We start from the raw sequence: 21,945 nt of genomic DNA on the forward strand, positions 1-21,945 counted from the left end.
ATACAGACCTGCAGGGAAAAGCTTGACAGTTTGTTGAAGAATAGATATTATATACTCTGCTTTTGTGAGAAAGAATCAAAAGCAGCTGGTCTCAGAGATTTATCCCAAAGAGCACCTTTTAGAATATGTTAACTAAATGTGTGTCAGTCAGAATGTAACCAGTGTTCCTTAACTGCTGCATTATCTAGTGACCACAGATAGTCTGATGTCCAATGACTGACATAAAAAGAATCAAGTTTTCTTCTGAAAAATTCTAGTTTTAATGTTATTTATTGTTCTAATTCTCTAAACTGACATAACAGGGATTTATTTTGTCTTTTGTAACTAATCATTCTAATAAGCAAATGCGACTAACCTATATAGTTGATTCACCATTCTGAATTTAAAAATTTTTCTAATAACATTGCAACTCACAAATATCATCTTTGCTTATGACATTGTCATCCTCTAAGAAATATTAGAGCTTCCTGTGATCCTGTTTTTAAAATCTAACAGTTGACCTAGAATACCTGATTTCATAATCAACATTAGTATTTTAAATTTTGCGTAATTTTTTTTCTGTTTTTCTTTGTGTGACTTGATTCGGATTTAATTCTTGACATGATTTAATTCTGCTTTGAGATGTTTTAGGGAGAAAATATTATGACTATCATGTTAACAGTGAAGAAATTGATGCAAAAAGATTAAAGGATTATCTAAGGTTTCTATGCTGGATTAGCTACTTAGTATCAGACTTAAATGCATCTAAAAATAATCTTATTGTCCTTTGTTCTTCTATATTGGAATATATTAGCAAGACATATCCTAATGTGGTATCAAAGTTGTTTTTTTTCCCATAACAATTTTTTGTGTTTGGTAGGATTGGAGAAAAGTTACAGAGAATTTGTTGATTAAAAAAAGACCAGTTAGTTTCAAAAGCATAAAATGTCCATAGGTAACTTTACAAATCCATGATTACTCACTTCTTGAAGAATTCTTTAAGTGAAAATTGAACCAGTAATGGTAGCTCTGTCACTCTAAGCAGCAACTTACAGACTAATACTTTTCCTGTTGTGCCCATCACACCAAAATGCCAAGTTGATAGAATGGAAAGGGGTTATGTGTTCATAAGAAAAGCTGTTGAGGTTGCCAGAATTTTCTCTCTTGTAATCATTGGCTTTACAAAATTAATGTAGCCAAGCACTGTGAATTTTTATTTTCTCCCTCCAAAACATTAACGCACAATGATAATATATATACAACTATATGTATATGAAATATATAAATAGTTACAAAGGGAAAGCCCCAAGTTTCCTTCCTTGGTAGTCTTTCCATTTAAGCTCTCATTGGAAGGGTCAAAGTAGCAGGAGAAAATGAATCACTGTCCTTTTGCATACCCACTTTTGTTGTCACTCCAAGCTGCCTTATGCAAATATTCTAATATGCTTCTCTCCTTGAGGGGAATTTTTTTTTAACGTCACAGTAAGTTTTTTTTTATTTTTCCTGCATTCTTTTCTCCTATAAGGTCATGCATTATTTTTACATATTCAAGTGAGATATAAGATGATCCATACTTAAACCCATGACCTTTTATTAACTTCACTGATTATTCCCACTTCAAGTTAAAGAAAATGAATGTTAGTGCCCAGAGAAACAAGGAAGAATCTACTTAAAGACAGACTCTCCCTTTGATAAGGAGAAACCAAAGAATGTCTACTTACTTACCTTGACAACTGATTGTTACATAACTTTCTGAACCCATTGAATGGTTGAAGGTCAACTGGCTCATTACCTAAAATATATTCAACCAGCCATTCTGCCATCTTCAAATAACATCACAGGACACTGTTCTGACTATTCTTTGTACAGCTGATAGGTACAGCCTTTTCCAATTATTCCTTACTTGTTTCAGTGTGTACTCTTCACAATGGGAAACTTCAGGAAGAAAAGAATAATGAGGCACACATAGGGAGGCATCAAAGAAAGAGAAGATAAAGGCAGAGTGACACTATCAGAAATGTAGTACATTGTATTTAGCATATACAAAAGACAAAAAAATCACGAAAATGAAATGATGACAGAATGAGGCAGGAAAAATGTATGCGTTGATTCTGTGCTTTGGAGAATGCCCTTTGGCTCATTTTGTATCTTTAGTGTCCACTCAGCAAACTTTCCTTGTGAGCATCAAACTCCTTGGGAATCTTGCCAGGGAAGGATTGCAGAATCAGGACTTAAGACATAAAGCACTGAGTCAGGCATTAAATGCTGGCATTAGGAACTGGAGCTGTTTGAGAACTATGCCTACAGAAGTTTTTAAAGCATACCTGTTTTTTGTTGTCGACCTAATGGAAATGAGAGGCGAGAGAGACAGACACAAAGAGAATATGCGTGTGGGAGTATGTGGTTTACGTGTAGGCATACGTGTTATGAAAAAAGCCCCGCCCAGTAGCTGGAGACTCCAGTTTAGCTTTAAAACAACCAGCTATAGGGGCACCTGGGTGGCTTAGTTGGTTAAGTGCCTTTGGCTCCGGTCATGATCCCAGGGTCCTGGGGTTGAGCCCCTTGTCAGGCTCTCTGCTCAGTGGGGAGTCTGCTTCTTCCTCTCTCTGTCTCTTTCTCTCTCTCTCAAATAAATAAATAAATAAATAAATAATCTTATTTTATTGACATATAATGTATTATTTGTTTCAGGGGTACAGATCTGTGAGTCAACAGTCTTACACAATTCATAGCGCTCATCATAGTACCTACCCTCCCCATGTCCATCATGCAGCGACCCCATCCCTCCCACCCCCTCCACTCCAGCAACACTCAGTTTGTTTCCTGAGACTGAGTCTCTTATGCTTTGTCTCCCTCTCCGGTTTCATCTTGTTTCATTTTTCCCTCCCTTCCCCTATGATCCTCTGTTTCTTAAATTCCTCATATCCGTGAGATCATAAGATACTTGTCTTTCTTTGACTTATAAATCTTTTTTAAAAATAAAATAACAAGCTATAAACTAGTTAATTCATTTACTGCAGATAATTATATCTGACCAGGGCAAATTAAATGTAAAAATCTAAAGATAATGTGCAGCGGTGTTGAATGTGGGTGAGTCTGTTCAAATGGGCTTTTCCACCTACGTAAGACTTTAGCTAATGGGACAGGGATTCCACCTCATATTTTGGTCTAAACCACCTAAAACTGAAGCTTATAAATTTGATTTTCCTAGCATCTTGAAACCACATTTTTACATTATTTTGTGTCAGTAACAATTTTTGAGTGTTGGTATAATAGTCTGGGGATGTTTTAGGTGCTATGTTTCCAAAGACGAGCAAGATAAAATCCTCGTCCAAGAAAATCTCACAATACTTGAAAAAGAGAGCTGGAAAAGAGGAAGAGTGAAGTGGTCTCCAGTGGTGCCTGAGACCAGACATATCAGATTTTTTATCTAATCTATGGACATCTGCTATTTAGATAGCAGTACCTGAGAACTCGGGAAATATTTATTAAATTATTGGGTCTAATCGTAGCCACAAATACATCAGCTAATTATCATTTTCCACTTCATAAGGTGAGAAAATGAAAATTTAATTTCAAATGCCTCTCATTAGGTCATTTGGTTAGTAAAAGAAGGGAATAAATTTCAAACCAAGGGATTTTTTGTCCAGTCAGTTTATGTCTGTCTGTTTTTGTCCAACTACAATACAAAATGATCTCTGCAAGCCCTTAATTTGGATGAGATTGCATAATTACTTGAGAATGCCATCACCTTGCCCCTTGATTATGCGTGGAGGATTCATCAATTTATAAACAAAAATGATACTGATTTAGAAACTCAGGCAGGAAAAATGGAAGCATAGAGAATGCATAATGTTTCAAAACCATATAAACATGGCTAAAAAAGAGGAAAGAAAACATTAAATAGCCCATAGGATATTGAAGTAAAGAAATGCAGACACAGACAAGATGAGAAGACATGGAGATGATGCCAAGGTGTTGGTTCTCCGTGTGCCATCACCTGACCTTGGATGCCAAGGTGTTGGTTCTCTGTGTGACCTCACCTGACCTTGGGATGCCAAGGTGTTGGTTCTCCGTGTGACATCACCTGAACCTGGGACAGTATTTTCTTTTGGAGGTCTAGGAACTGAAGAAGTTCCAAGTCAAACTTAAAGGTAGTCAGATTTTTCTTCTTTCACACAATTGTATTTACCTGGACCACAAAGTAATGTGTCCACAGCAGATGAAATCAAATGCTACCTATCAAAACAGGTTGAATGTATGCAAAACAATTCCTCTCAAGACATGAAAAAACATGAGTTCAGTGAGAGTTTTCCGAAATCCCAATTCTTGAAGTCAAGCTACTTGGAATGATAGTAGTTCTACATCCCATTCCATAAAGCCTCATATAAAAAACAAAATGTGAAAGTGTGTGGGTGTGTGTGTGGGTGTGCTTTGCATATAAATTATTTTTAAGTGATATAATGAGAACCACAGTGAAATTGTCTAAATGTGTATGTGTGTGCACTAGTAGCAAAAAATGCAAATGATTACTCAACTGATGTGAAAATCGTGGGTTTAGAATAAATTTATGAAAGCTACCTTTTAATTAAATAATTTATTTTTTTATTATGTTATGTTAATCACCATACATTACATCATTAGTTTTTGATGTAATGTTTCATGATTCATTGTTTGCATTGTTTTATTTAAAAATATTTTTTATTTCAAATATATTTTATTTAACAGTATGGTAGAAAAATATAAGAAGCATCATTTAAAATATCCATAGACTAGTGTGCACTATTTGCTTTGTATCTGATGCTGTTCCAAATGCTTCATGTAGTGTTCAATTTAATTTTTGTAGCACATTTTTTTTTATTGATGTAAACACTGAAGCACTGAAAGTGACTTGCTCAGGTCCCACAGGCACCTGAGATGGATTTGGGATGCATGCCTGGCACTATGCCTTGTGTCCTTAGCCACCATGCTTTCCAGACTCCCTCAGACCAAAACCCACAAACTTGTTTTACAAAAATAGATTTGGTGACTTGCTTTTAAATGTAAAACTTCCTATGCCATTGAACATGGACTACTACTCCAGGAGTATATGAGACAGCAATCAATTTTCTATCAGTGCTCAATCTATTTATTTAGTTTAACCAGCTGGATTTAGGAAACTCATTTATACAACATGATTTAATGACTGAAGAAAATAGAAACTTCAATGGCTATGTGGTTTATGCCAATTATAATACTAATAACTCTGTTAGTAATTTGTCTACATAATATAATCTAGGTAAATACAACCAACCTATAAGATGTAGAAGGTGGCTTATTGTATAGTTTTTATGTATGAAATGTTTGAAAGCTTTTCATTCTATCTGTAGTAATAGCAGTTACAGCTATTTGCTTATGAGTGCTTAAGGCTCTCAAGTCAGGAAAAAATCAGTATTCAAAGACCAGTTTTGCCCCTTAGTAGGGAAAATGTTCATAGACAAATTATGAAGCCTCGGTATTGTTATCTCTAATGTGGGTGTAATAATGGTATTTACCTCATAGGAGAGGTGTGTGAGGATTATATAAGATAATTTCTTCATTTGTGCAACAAATATTTACTGATCCTTATTCTACACAAAGCAGTGATCTAGGCATGATGATTCAGCAGAGAAAATAAAAATTCATCTCAAGACTCATGAAGTTTATATTCTGGGATAGGAGAGCAAATAAACACATGAACAGTTATCATTACATAAATAAAATATAAACAATGCATATGCATATAGTACACTTACTTAGTGAGTGCCATGAGGAAAGTATCATTGGCTGCAAAAGCTAATTATTATTATTATTATTTATTTTACATATAAGGCCTCTATGTATTGAAAAGCAAATGTGAAAATGATAACAAAATAAAGTGGAAAAAGAAAAATAGGTGATATTCAGCTTTTCCTTACAAAATATTTAAAACAGAGACATTCTTTTTTTAAAAGATTTATTTATTTATTTGAGAGAGAGAGAGAGAGCAGGGGGAAGGGCAGAGAGAGAGGGAGAGAGAGAATCCCAAGCAGACTTTGTTTGGGGCATGGAGCCCAACCAGGGGCTGGATCCCACAACCCTGACATCATGACCTGAGCAGAAACCAAGAGTGGGACGCTTGACTGAGCCACCCAGGGACCCTTAAAATAGAGACATTCTTAAAAGAACGTTGATTCTTGAGACCTATATATTGTGTAGATTTCTTTCTTTTAATTTCATGAAGATAAAACAGAGACTCCTAAACAGAGTTGATCTCCACGATGCCCTTCTCTGACTCAAGCACATACATGCTCAAGTGTTCCTTGGTCTGCTCTACTTGAGAGCATAGTGTTGATGACATTGAAAAATCATTAATGAAGCTCCCCTCCCCAGGCCCTTCAGCAATTTACATTTCATAAATGAAATCAACAGGCTGGAAAAGTCAGTGCCGCATATGAAATGACAGGCTGTCTGCCTCAACTACTCAGTGTGACGATTTCTTGATTCCATGTCTCCGCAACGCTTGCATGTGGAGCCCAAAATGAAGGGCTCAAGTGACAAATGTTTATGAAAATCATATATGCTGTTATTATACAATAATAATCAATGGTAAAAAAAAATTCTAACAATAAAGATTGGGTGAAAATAAAAATTCCCATTCCCTCTTTCTGGCCTCCAGGTCCCAATCTCCAGCACTAACCAGTTCCTTAATTTCCTGAAACTTCTCAAAAAAGCCTTTTGACTAAACTTAAATATACATATATATTTTTATTTATAATATGTATATTTTATTTATATATACATATAGTTGCCATTTTATATGACTAGGAACAGGCATCTATATGTGACTCAATGAAACCTTTTGACTAAACTTAAATATAAATATATATATATTATATTTATATGATTAGGAACAGGCATCCATATGTGAGTCAAAAATTAAAGTCTTAACCTTCAGTAGTAATGCCATCTACAAAATGAAGGCACAGAGCTCTGAATAAGCAAGTAGGCTAATAAAAGTGATGCTCACCTTAGAAAATCCCTTGACAATAACCTCACATAGCAATTCCTGCCTTGTATCTTCAAGGATAAAGACCCAATTCTGTAAGAAAAAAAAGAAAATTGCCATACAATTTAAGTTTATGAGCATAATTTTAAAATAATTAAGCTCTTTCTATATGTCACTTATAATTCTCATTAATTTTACAACATTATTTTCTCCATTGGAGGAATGACAAAATTGAGATTTAGGGTTTTAAGTAATACCCAAGGTCACAAAACTTAGTAAGTGAACTTGCTCTTAAAGCCAGATGATATGATCCAAAGCTTCTTTATACATTTCTCATGAACTCATAACGTATGAGGTCATGCTGTAAATGCTGTTTGCACAATACCACAAATCAATACTTCCATCAGTAGTACGAGGGTCCATGGGCACATGCGTATTGGACAGTGCATGTTCCTAAGAGTGCCTGTAAAATTCTATATGCAAGATAAAAGTTGGTTCTGGTTGTATTGTATTCATAAAAATATTCTCAACTTTTATTTTTTTCAGAAGATCTCTTGACAAACATTAAGACTAAGATAATTCCATTTCAAGATTACAATGACAATGTGACTGAGGGGGAGAGAGGCATGTGTAGAGTGGGAAGCAAAGCTCTTTCAAATGGATAGCTCTACTTGATGAGCAGCATGTTTGTGAACGCCATCCTAGGACACTGAAATTTTGTTTCTAGCTCTGGAAGCGTGAGATGAATCAATTTCTTCTAGGACTACAGATGAACCAGAGGGAGCATTTGGTCTTTCTATATTCACCATTTTGTTCACTTACTCATTCATCCTATAATACTTATCGATCATATACCACGTGTCAAATATGTGAACAACTGCTGATATTTGAGTAGCGAACAAGACACAGTTATTGCTCTTGTGGAAATTAAAATCTAAAAAGGGGATACAGACAATAAATAAAGTAAAAAATTATATAAACAAAATTTTATATAACATTAAGGCACCTGAAAAGTATTAAGATAGTGTGTGCCCTACCCAAACCAGCAAATGTGCTAACTAAAAAGAGAGGAATGTGTGTTAGGGAGTGTTGAAGTATAATAATAGCAGTAATAGCACTTTTTACAGGATATGCATTCAAGTATTATATGGGAATGGCTATGTAATTATAAAATTCTGCTGTTAAAACAAATGAGGGTTTTTTTTCTTTTTTGGTGACTCCAGAAAATGAGACTCTATTAGGCTAGAACTCAAAGCCAGGTAGCACTATCTCTGATAACATAGACTGTACATAAAAAGTTTCCCAACCATGAGATAAGTTTTCTGCTGTTGGAAGGAAAAATTTTAACTTACTGGAACCCTTTCATTAATCAAAACAAGACTTTATGCCAAGAAAGGAGAACTATAAGACCTAAACAAAACTGTTTAAACAAGAGGAAAAACTTGGAAACATGAAAATATATTCAACCATTACCTTGGTTGGGATGATATCATGAATATTACTTAGTTTATAAAACTATGTGTTTATCCTATACTGATATTAAGTTAGAATGCAGTTTCTAGACAAAATCCATTTCCTAAGACAATGAGAAATCAAAATACTTCATTCTAATAAAGTTTTATATTATTATACTAAACTAAGACAATTTATCTTATAAAATTAACAACTACTAATAAAAAGAATTAGACCAATTTGAAATTATTAAACTAACCACCAGGTGGCGCTCCATGAATTGAGCGTATACAGTCAAAAATAATAAATTGCTTGAATTGGTTAAATTAGAAAAAATTACCACACTTTTAACCCCCAAGCGGTTTTTATTAATTTTTTATTTGTATTACTTAGAGGACTTCTGAATCATAAGAAATGGGCTCTTATTAAAGACAAGATGCCAAATTACTTAGTATGCTTAGTATGAAATTTTTTAGCAAACTGGATTTTAAAATCAAAGTCCTTTTGCTTAAGTTACTTTATAATTTATTAAGAACACATGTTTCATTGCATATTGATAAAAGCATGTAACTATAATTGAAATTGAGAACAGATGAGAAAAATCTATTAAAACTGATTCATATGGTTTTTTTCAAATGCTGATTTTTTTTCCTGTTTGTTTGTATTTGTGTATGTATATGCTTTACCCCAGAACGTGAAATTAAAAAAGATGAAAAGATTCCCAAAGCAGGTAAGAACACTTTGTAAGAGTACACATAAATAGATGTTCTGTTTGTTATGAACAAGGCTAGTTTCATAATTAGGGATGGGTAAGGCCTTGAGATGCTCAAAACACTGAAAAAATACTGATGCACCCATCCCATATATTTTAAGTGTAATAAGCAATAAACTTAAAGGTATGTTAAAGTTAAAATAGATTCTGTGTTTTCTGGATAAGGTCATCAAAGCACTGGAACTATTATCATATCCTGGTCCTTATTCATTTAATGGGTAATCGAACGCCGTTTACAAAGTACTGAGGGGACAATTTGAATTTCAGATCTGGCTTCAGCCAGATCATGACAAATACTTGAAATTTATTCTTACATTCATTGAGCCTTATGAAATCACCTGTATTCAACCACAAGAACAGTGGTTTCATATGGGTCAACCTAATAGATCCAACCACTTCTTTTTCTACTAATTAAATATGCAAATATTCTTTGGAATGGTAATCCATTGCCTCCTTGTTTTGAAAATTGGAATACTCTGAAAATAGAATTTCTGAAAACAGTTTCTGTGAGGGAGGAAGACAAGAGATTAGCTGGGCAGTCTTAAGAGAGGCGTTAACAGAAGAAGAAACATCACAGAATATGGTGCAGAAAAATAAAACTAAAAATTCCAATTAGTAATGACAATCTTCCTAGGGCTAACCCTATTCCAAATATTTTCTATCTAATATGAAGATGTTTATATGTCTATATCTACACATGCAAAAGAAGTTTATATCTGAATCTACCCATGCAGTGGAAGTTCTATGTACACACAGACATACATACCATTGGTCTTAAAATATTGGTATATACTCATTTTTACAAAGTTTAACTTATACATAAGTAATACTTGTTTTACCCTTCTATGTATATATTAAATATTAACTTGAATTAGTGTCACTCCTTTTGAAAGTAGTGTTAACATAGCACAAGGAATTCATTGTTTTTAGTGAAAAAACAGCCATTTTGAGTAATTTTATTAGACATTCTCTGGAAGATAAATGGAAAAAAGTGACCAATTTTACACAGTGAGAAAAATGCACAATAGAGATATGATATATTGAGTCTCACATCAAAACTTATAACTGAGCTTTAGATATATTGACAGAAAATGGGAAACTACATATCAAAATTGCTCTATTGTTAGCACTTTTACTGGTGTCAGTGAAAGATTGCTGATCAAATAAAAGGTACATGATGTTACTCCTTCCTGTAAGCATAACACTGTATTTGATGCTTTATTTTACTGTTGGTATGTAATGGGAAAAGTAATATGCACTATAAATTCCCTATTATTTGTTTGCATTAAATATTTATGTCTATTTTTATGTTATATTTATTTTTAACTTCCTAAAGGGAAAGAGAAATCAGCATTAATGGCATATGTTATATAATCAATCAGCAATTTATTGAAAACATATATTATGCTAAATATCACTGCCGTATGTTCAGGATTGTGCTTGGTGATGCAAAACTTAAAAACAAGTGATAAGGTATTCTGTCCCAAGAGCATATAATCAAGGACATAGACATGAACTATCAAACAATGGCTACAAGACAAGTCATATTAGTGATGAGTGCTCTAGAAGTCTCGAGGAAGGAGCTACCCTGCGGTCTTATCAGTCAGGGAAAACCTTAGGGAGATGATGGATTTAAGCTAGGACTTTAGGAATATGCAAGAGCAACTGAGACAGGGAGGTGATTACACAGCATGGTGGAAGCAGCGCTAGCTTTAGAGTAGAAAGACATGAATTTGACTCTTTTTGCCATTTGCTAGAGGTGTGACTTAAATTACTTAACATTTCTGAGCTTCAATTTCTTTATCTATCAAATGAAGATCATCATAACAAGCCAGCAGGGTTATTAAAAGAAATCAGTTTGGTGCTTGACATTTGGTTCAGCTTCAGTACATGGTAACTCTATTGAGGAGTTAGCTTAGGAGCAGGATGAGCACGCTGGTAGCAGGAGGCTGGGAGGAAAGGACCAAAGACAAAAGCAGATGCTAGGCACCGAATGAGGAACAGAAGGTGGCAAGACTGCGGCTGTGGCGTGTAGCCAAAGGAGGGTCGTTCTGGAAATCCAGGAAAGGGGGATTAGGAGGCCAAAGTGAAAAGTTTGAATTCTTAGAATGTGAATCAGAAGAGAGTAATATCATAGGGTTTATAATGGTGTGTGGGGTGAAATCCTACAGAAAGAATTTTCAATCAGGGATTTGACTCAAGGGTGTTTTACAGTAATCTAAGTATTAAAGATGGGAGAAAATAGGTAAAAGTAAAAATACATAAAAGTTAAATCATAAGTAAAGATGGGAGAAACTGGTACGGAGAAGAAGCAGTGAGGAAGTAAGTTTTGTTTATTTTCAAGGTTATTTATAGCCACGACTACAGTGTGGAATTATTAGGAGTTAAGTTTTTAAGAAACACAGAACTTAGCCACCCATTGAAAATACTAAAAGCATCTTGTTATATATTCTTTCAGTTACATGAACTCATACACTTTAAAAACAGTCATACTCTCTGTACTGCATTATCGCTACTTCTGTAACTGTCAAGCTGTTTCACAGGAAAAGAACAGGCATTGATGACATTAGCTACACTGAACTCCAAGGGCTCAAGCATGAAACAATGAGAAGGTGATCAAACGTAGAGCTTGCAAAGGCAGCACAGGTGGGTGGATGCTAGTAGGACATGCACACAGACATATGCTAGCGACCCTAGGAAATTGGGAGCCTTCACTTGGGATCCTCAGACTAGGTTTGGTATATGTGAGTTTAGACATTTAGAGTTCAGGGGCAAAGGAGAAAAGGAGTTGTTCGAGAAAAAGTAACACGGAGAGGGGAATGAAGGGAACGAAGAACAGCTTCTTGGAAAAGTAGAAGTGGGTTACCTGGAAGACCAGCAAATACAGTGTCTCAGCATCCCAAAACGGGGACCCTTTCGAGAACACGTGGAAAAATCAGCAGTACGAACGTCTCAGAAAGGTCATGAGACATGATGACTGAGAAAAAACCATTATATTTGAAAAAAGACCTGTCATTTTGTGACTTTTTGGAGAGCATTTTCAGTAGACTGGTGGAAGTAGAAACAGTTTAGAGGAATTAACAAAGGGACTTACCTGTAAGTAGAGGTAGAGCACAAACTACTTTTTCCATGAGTTTCTTATTAAAACATTTTATTTCAGCAGGTAGAATCAATGAAACATGTTTGTTGTTCTCATGTTGGTGATAATCCCGCAGAGTATTCCAGGGAAAGGAAGAACAAGAAATCCAGAGGGAGATACTGATTAGGAGAGAACTGTCCCAGATTTGAGAGAAGTTGGGACACTCTAGGTGGAAGGAATTAGCTTAATTATGAGGAAGAACAAAATACCCCTGAGCTTTGAGGGAATAATGAAAGGGGAGATTAAAGTTGAGCATACATGAAGGAGGACACTCCAGCAGAATGATCTTTTCTCCTAAAATCTTTGTGCGAAGGTGACCACTAACATCTTTGTTGCCAAAACCAGGGGATGGTTTTCTTATCTCATATTATACAGACTCCTATACAATATTTGACCACGTTTAATGTTTCTCATATCCAAACCTCCCCCCCCCAAAAAAAAACCCAAAAAACTTTCTTTGGTGAAAACTAAACCATTTAACCCACACTGTTAAAAATAAAACAACAACAAAAAATGACTACATTTTTAAGTACTGGAGCAACATTTATAATGATTTATGTTTGACATGGCATATTATTAGCTATGAAATTCCTTTGTCTTTTACCCGCCAATGAAAATGATGGCAAATGGGACATGCATTTCATTAGGTAATTGGAGAATAGCTAAGTGTTCTTTTTGGGAAGCAATGGATATTAATTATAAGTGGTAATATAATTAAAAACAAAAAAGACTTGCATAAGTAATAAGCAATAAATTATTTTTCTCACTTATCAAGAATATTAATATTCATAAACTCTTTGGAGTTCTATAGCTGTATTTCTAACTGACTAACAAACATTTCCACTTGGTTATTCTACCTACATGTCACTTTAAGATTGAACTCAACAGCTCCTCCATTGTCTTTTTGTTGTTACTGTTTTTGTTCCTTATCTCAAGAAATGGAGTTCACGAGTCACCATTCAGTTACATTGACTTAAACTTCTGAGTCATTTGCAGCTTCTCCTTCTCTTTCAGAACCCGGTGTCCACTAGGTATCAAGTTATGTATCTCCCAAATCTGTGCTCCCCACTTTTTTTTTTTCTCTCCTGGTAAGACCATAGTTTTAGCTCTCATCATCTCTTGCCTCAATAGAAAAACAAACCGATGACTTAACCCTCTTGTTTCCAACACACACCTGTGCTAGTAATATTTTCTAAATGAGTATCTGCAGGGAACAGAGCTAGATTCATTACCACTACATTGTACTGCCCCCACCGTATTTCCTCCTGTGGTCTCCTTTCGTCTAATCCACCACTACCACCTCTCCCCCTGCACCCACACAGACATTTTAAAAAGATTACCAGATCTGTGGAATTTTGTCTATTCAAAGTTGTCTTTGAATATTTTTCCTTCATTTCAGGTCCAGGTTAAAAACATCTTACCTATAAACCTTGCCTCCAATCTTGGCAGCTTACTTTCCCACCCGCCACTATCCTCTATCTATAAACGCACGCCATGAGTTCCCCAGCCTTGGTCTGTTTACATACGTTTTCCTCTACCATATGATCTGGTATCCATAATTATTGAAAGGGTTTCTTCTAACTTTGTATCTAAGCTCCTATATTATCTCTGCTGTGAGCTGTTTAGTCTTCTCTAATTTCTGAGACAGGAAATCATTCAAAAGCCACCATAGCCACAACATGTTGACAAAATTATCCTTATGGAAAGAAAGGCATTGGTTAATATTTTTTAAAATATATTTTTGACATATGTCTCTGTTTTTGTGATGCAGGACATGCAGAGACAGTTTTTTAAATGTAAAAGACTAATGGAGGAAGGATGGTCTAGAAGGAGGGGCTCTAAGACAATAGATGTGGAGTGATTTACAACAAATCTCTTAAGTGCTGAATCTCTTTTTCTTTACCACCAGCAACACATCTCATGTCAATCTAACAGATTCATTGTGAGACTCATATGATATTATATATGTGAAGGTACTTTCAAATCTATGAAAAGAGAAAAATGTAAGAGTTTATCATCTATACCCTTGCTATTTCAAGTGTGGTCCTCAAAACAACAGCAACATCACCTGGTTGCCTGTTAGAAATATAGAATCTTGGGTCTTATCAATAACTGATGAGTAAGAATTTGGATTTTAACAAGATCCCCAAGTCACTAGTATGTACGTTAAAATTTTAGATGTACGATTATAGATTTCATAGATATCTATTGCTGCTCTTGTCTCCAGGGAAGAAAAACAGTAAACTTCTCTCTTACCAAAAACTTGGCTAATTTGGAGTGGAGTTATATTTTTGGATGGTTGCTTTCTGACTAGCAGTGAGGTCCTCACAATTACTGAACACTGGTTGACATCGTCCATCTGCTGTCTCACTTGATGGGTGATTTCTGGACTTGGTCATCTGAGAAATGGTTGAAGAAATAGCTATTCCTTTCTTATGACATAGCATAGGCAAACAAGCACTGGACATATCTGTGCACCCATTTGAGCTTAAAAGGAATAAATAAACCTGTATTTTTGCTAGCAGAATATGTATGTCAAGAATAAGTTGTCTGTATATTTTACCAGCTGGCTAAGATTGACACAATAGATGGATGATTTAGCCAAAGAAAAGCAGTATGCACTCATACCTATCAGCCATCAAGGTATCTTTGGCTCTTATCACTCAAAGAACTTGCTTCTAATTGGTTACTTTATTCAATTTATATCTGTCATCATATAGACTAAATGCATTGCAATAACTATCTTAAATTTGCTATAGTGGTCCTACAAAAGTATATATATTTGTATATATATACTTTATTAACTGGATCTTTTGACAGGAAAAAAATGTGTTCTCTCTCTCTCTTCCTTCTCCCTCTCTTTCTCCTCCCAACTACCCTACACGCCACTTAAATAGTATATACATCTTTAAGTTAACCAGAAAGCATATGCAGGGCTCCTATAAATTGTAGAAATAATTAAATTGCAATTTAATTAACTAAACTAAATTATGGTAGAATCAAAGGCTCAGTTTAGTTCAATAAATACTTACTGAATTTCTACATGTATTTAAAAGTGTGCTAGGTTTTGAGGATATAAAGATGAATATCTTAAATTCTCTAGAAATATTTCATATCAAGGCAGAGATCATTAAATAAAGAGCTAATAGTAACAAAAATAAATAAATAAAATCAAACAAACAGGAAAAAGTTGTGCAGAGTGTGCTTTCTGAACACAGTGGGAAGTTACATTTCTCCAGCGTATTGGTTCAGGGAAATATTCCCAAAGGAGAGGATATATGAATAGTCTCAGAAGGTGGGTGAAGATAAGCCAGGTGGAGAAAGCCTGGGTAGGGCATCCCAGACAGACAGATTCTCCTAAGCCTCAACTAGATGGAAAGAATTCAGGAGCACTGAGAATGACAAGGATTTCACCCTCACTTCAGGACAAAGTGTGAGTGGAGAACAGGAGTAGGCAAAGCTTAAGAGGAACAGCGACAGAAAACCGTGCTGCCCTAGTAAGGGTTGTGTCCTTCTTCCTAAAGGAAATTGGGAACAATTGCAAGTCTTTAAGCAAAACGAGGTCCAGCTTGAAGTAGAATTTCTTCCAGTGACAGATTTTTTTTTCATATTTAAAAACAAAAGCTGATTCTGAATAATCACAGAAATTGAAGATAAAGAGGATGCCAATAGTTTCAGGAAATCAGTTTTCTAGGTGATGAGATCTTGCCCTGACACCTCTAGAGTTATTAAAAAGATTTTGATAGAGCATTAGTAGGAAGGTAAAGTGGAGAGCTATTATAGAAGTAATTAGGAAGTAAAATTGCCATAATTTAGGGTGGGGGATGAGAAAAATTTAGGATAACTCCCAGGTTTCTATCTTGGAATAATATGTGGACATGTCATTTCTGGGTTGGAATTTCCAAAAGAAGTGGCAGATTTTTAAAAAAAAAGGAGGCTATATATATTATGTAAATTTTTGACATCTTTATTATACAAAATTTTTGTTGAGCATTTACTATATGCTAGGCAATATGGTAAAGCACAAGCATAAACAGTAAAGTTGTGTTGTGTTGTGCTGGTAAACATAGTCAAGTTCCTGTCCTCCTAGAATTTATAATCTAATTGGGGTAGCCATAGGGGAAAGAAATGTTGAAATAGAGGTACTGTGGGATATGCATTTAGGCATGATTATCAGGTACCTGGGGAGAAAATATGGTAGTGAATGTGGAAATTCCTGGCAAAGTTGTGCTGACTTAAATTATGAGAATTATTGACATCTACCAAGGGAAGTGAGGGAGAAAGACCAAGGACCAAGGATGCAAACCAAGAACACTAATATGCAAGGAGTCGATAGAGAAGACCATGAAGGAGTTAAAAAAAATTTTTTTTAAAAAAGGAAGGAAGGAATTCTCTTAGAAGCTCTAGATATTGTCTCAGAAACTGAGGGGGAAAGAATTTTAAGGAGGAGGAAGCTGTCAAAGTGTCAAATGTAACAGAAATTTACAGTAAGATAAAGACTGAAAAATATTCATTGGAATGTATTATATAAAGTCACTGATGATCTTACAAGGAGTTTTAGTGGAACTAAATAAGAGGAAAACCAAATTACTATAGTTTGAGGCATTTAGTTGGAGGCCAGGAGTTGGGGCCAGAAAATATACATTGTATACTTTGTATAAATAATACTTTATTATTTTAAAATCTTGTCTGAAAAAGGGGAAAGTGTGAATTACTTTGGAGAACAGCATGACAAAGTAAAAAGAAAGGAAGATGTGACATCAGAGAAACTGTTGTTTTAAAATGGTTCTTAATCTATCAGAGATTTAGCAGCAACCATCTTTAGAACTTTACAGGGTTACAGTGTCAGTAAAACGCAATAATGCATGGAACAATGCTAAAAACTAAGGCATACACTCATTCCATTTTTGAAGACCTGAGAGATAAGGGCTTTGTGTATGTAACGCCTAAAAGTATTTCATTTTGTTTAATTACCTACTACAAAGATCAAAAAATTTCCTTTCCAATATAGATCTTCTCATCTGTTACTTGTTTACTTGTGTAATATTACCCCAGTTGTTCATGTAGTATCACTTTTAATTTTAAAACTTTGAACTAAGTCCTTCTTCTTTAAAAACCATACAGTTTTATACAGTTCAGCTAAGAGTATAAATCAATAACATTATTGTTGTGAAGTTTTTCTTTGTAACTATAATGGGTGGAAGGATGTCCTGCAGTATAAGTAAGCTCTATCTTGTGCTTGTGTTTGGCAGTGTTTTGCACAGAAGACTAGTTATAATTATTGGTACATGAAAGAATCTTGAGGTTAAGTAAGTTTGGAAAAAGCTCTTCTATATATGAACACATTAGGGAAGTCTGATAGTAAAGAAACCAGCTGAGCCTTTTTTTATCCAATGTTTCTCAAATTTATTCAACCATGATATCTTTTCTGTAATATAATAGCGGTGTTCAGTTGAATGCACTGTGAAAAATTATGTCTTACACTTACTTAAAAGATTTGGGGAAGCAGTAGAGCAAAGATAATAGAATTTTTAAAGAATGAGTGACAACATTTATTAAAAAAGAAAAGAAAAACAAAATAAGAAAGACTGGAGACAATGTTCAGTTGTGTCACAATTAGAACAATAAAGATATACTACCATGTATAATTTATTTATAACCAGACATTGCTAGCTCAAAATTTCATTTTATTTTTTTCACATAAATAAGAAGACAGAAAATTCTAATGTAATTTGGGGGGCAGGGGTGCACATTCCCTTTCAGGATAAAAATTGTATTAAAATTATGCTAATATGGGCACCTGGGTGGCTCAGTCGTTAAGCATCTGCCTTCAGCTCAGGTCATGATCCCAGGGTCCTGGGATTGAGTCTTGCATCGGGCTCCCTGCTCAGCGGGAAGCCTGCTTCTCCCTTTCCCACTCCCCCTGCTTGTGTTCCCTCTCTCACTGTCTCTCTCTCTCTGTTGAAAAATAAATAAAATCTTTAAAATTGTGCTAATATGGAAAACTGAGTAATTGCTAGCAAGTGACAGTGGTGATAAATACTTCATAAGTACCCCTACAGATTCATGTAAATCTGTAAGACAGCAAGTCAACCACCATTTCTATCATAGACTAATGTTTTTTGTGTAGTCAGTAGTTATGTGTCTTTATAATATGCTGGGAGGGTTTATTACTGAAAAGAAACAATAAATCAAGAAAACTGTAATGATTTTTACTATATTAGTTCAAGGACACTTATTAAGTGCCTTCTAATTCAAATCTTGAAAAATGAAAAAATAACTAATATTGGTGGAGTGATTAATTAATCAAGAGGATTTATTCACATACGTAAAACATAATTTGAGCTCATGATGATCTTGTGACTTAGGTTCCATTATTTTGCCCAAGTTAGGGGCAAGGAAGCTAATACAAAGATCAAATGTTTCCCGGGGTTACAAAATTCATTGAAGAACATGGCTTCTTTCAACATATCAATGACCTCATTCACACATTCAACTTGATTTCTAAGGCAGTGAACAAAAGACTTCCAATGTCGCAAATTGTCCTCTTTGACTTCAAAGTCATTTACCTAAATGTAGTGTACCTTCCTCTGGCCAATATATCCTTGATACAGTTTACTGCCAACGGAGAACCTTGAATATACTATTACTCTCCTAGATTCTCAGAATAAGAGAGATGATAGAGGGAGGCAGGAGAGGGAGGTGGGTGGAGGACAACGATAAAAACAACCCAAAAACAACACTTGAAGTGGTGGTACTTCTATTTTGAATTATAAACCTAAAGTCATGCTTAGATAACAGCTCTAGATGATACTAATAATAAAGCAGGGCAGTACACTGTATGTTCCTTAGGGCTGGTTTATTGCTGGTTTGTTTCATGTATTCCCTCTACCTCAAACAGTTCCTGGCACATAATAAGAGCTCAGTCAATGTTTTTGAATGAAAAAATGAGTAAGAGTTTTAGTTATATAGTCAAATAGATCTGGAAGCCTGTTTCCTAATTTGCTAAATGGACAAATTGACCTTATGAGGTTTACTATAAATGTTAAAATATTTCATTTAAAATTTTTGCGTGGTTCTGGGCACAAAATAAATATTTAATATGTTATCTTAAATTAGACTCCTAAGTACAGGAGACAACAAGGTTCCAGAATTAAAATTTAGTACAGTCTTTCAAAATCTGAGATACAATCATTGGTCATATGGCTTATAAAGTGAAAGCAAATTTTGTCTTGTGGGAAAAAAGATATAACCTTTGTCATGCTTAACTTCTGATTAACCACTTCTGTACTAAAATCTTTTTTTTTCTATTTTTAATGGTGACTTGAGTACTATAGTCTTGAATTTTTTAAAAAATTCTATCTTCTGGAGATTGGGGATATAATATTTCTTAGTCAATTCAATCAATCAAGCATAGTCCAATTACTAGCTTCTGAATCAGTCTATAACAGGTAGAGTTTTTCTCAGCTGACACATGCTCTGTGGTTCCTAGAGAAATTCTTTATATTAAGAGAAGAAAAAAGAATAAGATAGTTTCATTTAAAATTGCTAAACTGTACTTATGCATTAGTGTAAACAAAGAGTTATTAGCCAATATTTAGGTATGTCATCTTCTTCAGAGATTTCTTGAACAGTATATATATTTTAGAATCCTCCAAAAGTTAGTTTTCAGACTTTGCCCAGAATGATTTTCTTCCTTCTGTAGTTTATGGGTATCAAAAAATGTTCTTTTTTGCCCTCTTTATAAATTTGTCACTGAAAATCCTCCTTCTCAATTTCAACCCAATCTAAAAACTAATTGAGGAATGTGGTAATGAGACTTGAACTGAGATGTTTCAGGGCAACAAAACCAATTCGCTAGAGAAGACTTTATAACTTATCACAGAAGAAGATGATGATCTGGCTCTTCTAAATTAAAAGAAAAACTCAGAAACCTCTTAGACGTTTGCCTGTTAAGAAGTCAACTTTATTAGAAAGATTCCTGTTTCCAGGCTGATTTGTGTGTTACCCTGACAAAATATTGCAAAATTTACAAGATCCAGTTCTCTCATGTTAATGGACTGTTGAGTTTATACTTCTTTGCTATTGTAAAATATGCTAGTTTTATTAATTATTTGAACCTATTCTCAATCTCCTTTTTTTCTTTCTCTTATGACTAAACATGCTTGTATGCTATTTGTAACACACAATATATCATCCAGTTTTTCAAAACTATGTTCTTAGATCAGATATTCTTTTTGTTTTTTCAGTTTAGTGGATAAACACAACATTCACACGTGGGAATATTTCTCAAGCCTGTGATAGTGTTTCACACTTGTGAGATGCTTAAAGGAAGGTTGATATTTAATAATTGGATCGTATTCCAGGGGAAAATGTTTCTGTTGCCTCTTGTGGACAAACATGAAGAATCTTTTCTTTTCTTTCATATGCTATTCAAATTTAGCTCTCAATAAGACAAAACATGTTGAGAAAGAAATGTGGTACTATTTATTTGAGTGTAGAAGAAGGAAAAGAAATAATATTAACTACTATCCCTTTTATTCCCACATTTCTGGTTTCAGAACAGAATATTCTCAAGCTCAGGAACTGAGATTGATGTACTCAATAACAAACATGGCAGAAATAATGGTTTCTTTGGGGCCATGCCCAACACCCATCAAGGCTTAGACATTTTACTGAGCTTTCCTTCTCACAAACCCTCCATCCCCACCCCATACTTTAACCAATGCCTTGACTTTTAAAAGAAGAACTGAATCTCACTGAGGTGATTCAGCATGGTGGGAGCTCATTTCTTATTGTCTCATTTTCCCCCTAAGACCCATTTAAAGTATCAGGATGTGATGGAGTGGTGTTTAGGGTAATATGGTTTAGTAAATCTTAATAATTAAAACATGCTTGGGCCAGATGGTGCTAATCAATTGAAAATGATCAGGAATACATATTATATATAAAACTACTCAATAGTCACACCTAAACATGGTATAATTTTCTCCTTTTCATAGGTGAAATAACCATAACCAACATTAATGAAAAATTCCATACACAAACTTTGACATATTTTATTTTCACATATCCCAAAGCAGAATGATTACAATACAAATTTGAAAAATCTCCTACGTAGAGAAAAAAAAATGGAAGATTTCTGTTGATGGTATATGTTTCAGTGAAGGGCCACAGAGTTAAAAGAACTCTCTTTTGCAAGTCATTTTCAAATATTGTAGCAGCATCTTCAGTGAGTCATTAGTGGGAGTATGTTTAGTTGCATGCATTACTCAATAGAGTAACCCTCCATTTAGATAGAGTTGTCACTTGTTCATTAAATACAATTATTGTTGACACTGTGAAACAATGCACAAGAGCTAAGAATACAAAGATGATAGTTGCATTGCTGTCCCTGCCTAGTGAATTTCACAATTTATTTGTGGAAGACAAATGAGTAAATAATTACAAAGTATTGCAAATAATTACAGTGTACGGAGATGATGGTTTTCATACGATGCTGAGAGTACAGATTAAGGGCATCTAACTCATCCTGGAAAGAGATCAGGAAAGGCTTCCAGAGGGAGACAATAGCTGATGTGAGACTTGACGAATGAG

General features: G+C 34.6%; 1 protein-coding gene across 1 annotated transcript in view; it reads left to right on the forward strand.

Moving 5' to 3' along the window:
- The window catches only part of TRDN (triadin), a 360,457-nt gene that overhangs the window by 278,481 nt on the left and 60,031 nt on the right, over positions 1-21,945 (forward strand). The window contains exon 24 of the mRNA XM_027601775.1: positions 9,129-9,167. Coding sequence (XP_027457576.1) covers positions 9,129-9,167 — 39 coding nt within the window. The remainder of the gene's footprint in view (positions 1-9,128; positions 9,168-21,945) is intronic.

This window comes from Zalophus californianus, chromosome 7, assembly GCF_009762305.2.
Source record: "Zalophus californianus isolate mZalCal1 chromosome 7, mZalCal1.pri.v2, whole genome shotgun sequence".
Taxonomy (NCBI): domain Eukaryota; kingdom Metazoa; phylum Chordata; class Mammalia; order Carnivora; family Otariidae; genus Zalophus; species Zalophus californianus.